Here is a 5,132-nt window from a genome sequence, read left to right on the forward strand (position 1 = left end):
GGAGCATTGTGACTGGCCGAGCTGGGTTCAGTCGATCGTGACTGTTGTGAAGACAATGGATAATTGAAAGTCTCATTATCCGAGATAGAAAGGAATGGACGTGGGACGTCACTCGGTAATGACTGTACCGAGTCTTGCGTCGCCGTTGGAAAACGATCCTCATGGAAGATCACGTCTCGTGAAGTAAATATACGTCGAGTGGTGATATCATAAATACGGTAACCCTTTTGATCTTTAGGGTAACCGACGAAGATACCAGCCGAAGCTCGTGGGTCCATTTTAGTTTTGACTAGAGGTATTCTAGCATAGCATAGGCAACCGAAAACTCGAAGATGAGAGAGATCCGGAGGAGATCCTAACAACACTTCATGGGGAGATAAGTCGCGAAGGATTGGCGTAGGCAATTTGTTTATGAGATAAATTGCAGTCAAAACACATTCCCCCCAAAAAGAGAGTGGAAGGTGAGCTTGTAAACGTAAGGAACGTGCTACTTCGAGAATATCGCGATGCTTACATTCAACTACACCGTTTTGTTGTGGTGTATACGTACAACTACGTTGATGGAGGATACCTTTTTCATTGAACCATTGTTGTAGTTTATGGTTTGTGAATTCCGATCCATTGTCAGAACGGATGGTTTGAATTGTTGATTGAAAGTGATTGGAGACGTAATTAAAAAAATTTATAATTAATTGAGGTGCTTCTGATTTAGAACTCATAAGGTATAACCATGTTCAACGAGAGAAGTCGTCAACTATGGTTAGAAAAAAACGACATCCAGATTTGGAAGGAACGGGAAAAGGTCCTGATGTGGCGTGGAAATGCCACATTTAAGTCACTTAACTTTGATGAGTTAGCTCCTTTCGGGTTTTATTTCTAATTATTAATGTGTTTTTATTGCTAGGTAGTTTATTTTGAGTTTGATGTTAAATTCGGAATAAAGAGAGCGAATTATCATATTTTCATCTTATGCGGCAAAAGGGAGCAAACGAGCACCAGGGGTATTTTGGTCATTTTGGTCAAAATCAGAAGTCAAACAACGAGTGGAGTCAATGACGAGTCCGACGGTAAAAACGGAAGTCGATTCGGAGTTCGGACGGAGAAGTTGTGAATAAAAGAAGTTGAGGTTCGGTCTTGAAACAAGGATTCTATGAAGGCACTCCCTTGTTTTAGAAAGAAGCCCAACCCCAAGAGCCCAAAGAGGAAGAGAATAATTGAGATCCTATGGGCACCCTTTTTGGTCCAAGTCAAGAGTCTTTAGTGATAGACTAAGTCTAGGGTTTGGATAGACACAAGTTAGAGAAAGGGGTCAAGAGATCAACTACTATTCATCATCTTCTTCACCAAGGAAGAGGGGGTTCTTAGAGTTCTAGGTTTTTTTTATAGTTCTTGAGTTTGAAGCTTGAGGGTGTTGGAAGAGGGAAAAAGAGAGAAGAAGGAGGAGGCCGGCCAACACTAGGGCCGGCCTAGTCTTGGCCGGAAGCAGCTCGAGCAGCAATAAACAGCAGCTCGGCTGCAAACACGGGAACAGCAAGGACGCGTCCGCAACTAGTTCGAACAGTAGCCCGAGTTGCCGCAATGGAGGACGCGGCTGCTAGCAAGGGATGGCCATTGACGAGCTCAGGATAGCTTCAACAGTACGGGTACAACTGCTGCTGCTTGGAATCTGCATAGCTGCTGCTCGGATCTCACCAGAAAGCTTTCACGGGACGCGACTTGGTTGTAGCAACCCGGGACAACATCACCTTGGTTGGACCTCATCAAATCTGACCGGATTCTTTCATTTTCTTGGCCGGACTTTGAGGCTAGTTCCGGTTATCATTTTGCCCGGAAAACTTAGGGTTTTTACTCCCCTCACTAGTTGCTAGCTATCCCTTGTGTTTGATTTGGTTTTGGTGGTGAAATCTTAGAGAGAGAAACCTTGAGTTGAGCTTTAATGGTGGTGGGTTCTAAATGAAGAAGATGAGTCTGGTTGTTAAGGGGAGATCTGATTTTTGCTCGGGGACACCCATTATGCACTGTTAAGGGGAAATCCACAAATTTGCTAAGGGAAAATCGGCTGAACCTCAACTACTCAAATTTTCCGACGAACCTAGCCTCGAACCACATCGAAAAAGGGGGGATTTTCTCTTCATCTTCTTTTCATTTTTTATTCATTCAACATTTTAGCTAACTCTCGTGTGTTGTTGATGAGATGAAATGTGATGAATTTGTGATTATGTATGTGATGATTTAATGTTTTGATAATAAATTGATGTTCTCTTATTTTGATTACTTGTTTCAATCGTTTTTCATGTGTCTTATCAAGTATTTCGCATAGTTAATCGATGAGGCAAGGTGATCGATATCGACCGTAGTCTAGATTCAAATTTCATGTGTCTTGTCATGCACTTCACATAGTTAGGCGACTAGACGACATTTTCGATGATTCGGTTTTAATCGTTTAGGTAGTTTGTTTGACTAAGTATTATCTCCGGACATACGTAGTGCTTATGAACGTCCACCTTAGGAATCGAGACTAGATTTACATCAATCCATTCGATTGGACCGTACATAGTTGTTAGTCCACCACATCGGATTCTCGGACTTCGACACCTCTCTTACTTGTTGTTCCCCGACTCTTGTTCCTCCGAACTCTTCTCTCGAATCTCTCTCGCCCGTTTACATAGATATCTTAGTTTGTTTTACTTACTTTATTTTCTTATTGCTTATTCGATTATAAACCCCCTCGTTTACCTTGTTTCTTTCTAATTCTTGTCTAAGTAAGTCTTTAATCTCTAAATCGACGGATAAAATCCTTCGATATCTAAACTACCTTCCTATCCTTGGATCGACTCCGGCTTTGCCGGTTACTACTTGATACCTCCGCTTGGGTATGCAACCTTTTCGGATGCATCAGGTCCCCATATGTCTATATGAACCAATTCAAATAATTTAGAAGAAGTAGAAATACGAGAAGGAAACGGCAAACGGCATTGTTTAGATAAAGGGCAAATATCGCACGGTACTTTATTCGAGATAAAATTAAAATTCATACAAGAAAGTTTAGAATTGAAATACTTAAAACGAGACAGAGAAGGGTGACCAAGACGCCAATGCCAAATCTCATAAGAACTACTACTAGGACTTTTTTTAACTAAACTAGAAACTGAAAAAATAGGACGCTCCGTGCGAAGGAAGTATAGATCTTCGTGAAGACTACCATGCCCAATCCTCTTCTTCGTTGCTTTGTCCTGAAAAAGACACAAATCAAGATCAAACAAAATTGTACAACTGAGAGATTTTGAGATTTGAGAAATAGAAAGAAGATTAAATTTAAAGGATGGTATATGAAGGACATCATGTAAGTAAAAGGTGTCGGAAAAATATACTGAACCAATGTGAAGTACGCGAACCCGAGTACCATCGGGAAGTCGAACATAATAGTCCGGTGGAGCAACCGAGTAATTAGAGAAACGGGAGAGAGATGAACATATGTGTTTCGCAGCTCCCGAATCAATAACCCAAGGAGTAGGACCGAATGAGAGGAAGGGCTTACCCGTAAGGTTAATGTGGTGAGTTGTGGTGCCTGTAGAAGCCGACTTAGAAGATTGCTTGGACTGGTCCAAAAGAGCTAAAACAGATTGGTACTGTTCAGCTGTAAGTGATGTCGCTGTAGGCACCCCTTGTGGGTTGGAATCACCAACCGAAGCTGCCATGGGATCCGAACGAGTACGTGGTCGATTTCGTTGATTGTAATGAGGAGGAAAGCCATGGATTTGATAGCATGTTGAGATATGATGACCATGTGTTTTGCAATTCTCACAGAATGGTCGAGGACGTTTAGAACGAGAACGATCGGGTCGATCAAAACGGTTGGAATGATTCTCGGTTGATCCAATAGCTAGGGCAGCAGCTTCGTTCATTGTTTGCACAGGATTAAGAAGGTTTTGTTGAACCTCTTCTTGCTTGATAAGTGAGTGAATTCGAAGAATTGATGGAAACGGTTCCATGAGTAAAATCTGGCTACGAATAGCCGAAAAACGGTCATGAAGACCTTGAAGGAATTCCATCGCTCTATCTTGATTGGTTCGATCAATCAAAGAGCGTCCATGTCCACAAATACATGGTTCAGTAGTCATCAAGGAATTGAGTTCATCTTGGAGTGCTTCAAGATTAGTGAAGTAGGTTGAAACATCACAACCTTCTTGTTTGAGATTAGAAATTGCTCTCTTAAGTTGAAACACTTTTGGAGCATTGGTTTGATGAAACCTATCATAAAGGTTCTTCCATACATCCGAAGCATTGTCATCGTAAAGGATAGAAGAACGTAAAGATGGGTCAACTGAATTAACAAGCCAACTAGAAACCAAGTCATTACATCGTCCCCAAAGATGTAATTCGATAGGATCGGTGGGTTTAGAAATCGTCCCATCAACGAACCCTAACTTATCTTTAGCTCGTAGAGCTTTGATCATTCCTCGAGACCATGAGGAGTAATTATCGCCTGTGAGGAGAGGCGTGATAACAATGGTGGTAGGAGAATCCGAGTAATGAACATCAAACGGGCCACCTGAGATATGAGTAGAAGTTTGAACTGTTTCAGAAGTTTCAGCGGAAGTCATTGTTCGTTAAAAAAAAACGGCTCTTATACCATGTGAAGAGGCTTGAACCTCTTTGTTATGGTTGAGTAAACCGAGAGAGATGAACGAGAAGGAGAGGGAGAAACCGAAAGCTTTGAACAATATAGAGATTACAGATTAATGCTTTCTGTTATATCAATAAGTGTTACATGGGTTGCCTATTTATAATAGTACATGAGTTTGATAAATACAAAACTAACTAATGCTTATCTAATAGATACAAGATCTCCTAATATATTGAAATACAATCGGATCCACTCGGTCCATGTGGTATGACCGAGTGGAGTGGGACCGTGTCCTCTAACATTTCAGAGTTCAGTCAGTTCAACCAATAAAAAAAGACTCCGCTTGATGAGGTATTGCAAAAAACAAAGGAAGTTATCAATAAGAATGAGTAATATAATTACCCCACCCATCCATGTAAATAAACAAGGATAAACAATTCCATTGAGAGGCGACCTGTACACTTTTGCGGAATTATGTTTTATTCATCCCACTGCATGTATTCCG

At 41.2% G+C, this 5,132-nt stretch overlaps 1 protein-coding gene across 1 annotated transcript; it reads right to left on the minus strand.

The window, feature by feature from the left end:
- Nucleotides 1-3,169: 3,169 nt before the first annotated feature.
- Nucleotides 3,170-4,604, minus strand: LOC147537315 (uncharacterized). Its single transcript, XM_086642761.1, has 2 exons — nucleotides 3,539-4,604; nucleotides 3,170-3,233 (listed from the first exon to the last, which is right to left on the minus strand). The coding sequence occupies exons 1-2, from the start codon at nucleotides 4,602-4,604 to the stop codon at nucleotides 3,199-3,201; spliced, it is 1,101 nt and encodes a 366-aa protein (XP_086498887.1). The 3' UTR covers nucleotides 3,170-3,198.
- Between the last annotated feature and the right edge of the window lie 528 nt (nucleotides 4,605-5,132).

This window comes from Eschscholzia californica, unplaced genomic scaffold (assembly GCF_041429995.1).
Source record: "Eschscholzia californica isolate CP2 unplaced genomic scaffold, dmEscCali1.0.p SCAF_5, whole genome shotgun sequence".
Classification (NCBI taxonomy): domain Eukaryota; kingdom Viridiplantae; phylum Streptophyta; class Magnoliopsida; order Ranunculales; family Papaveraceae; genus Eschscholzia; species Eschscholzia californica.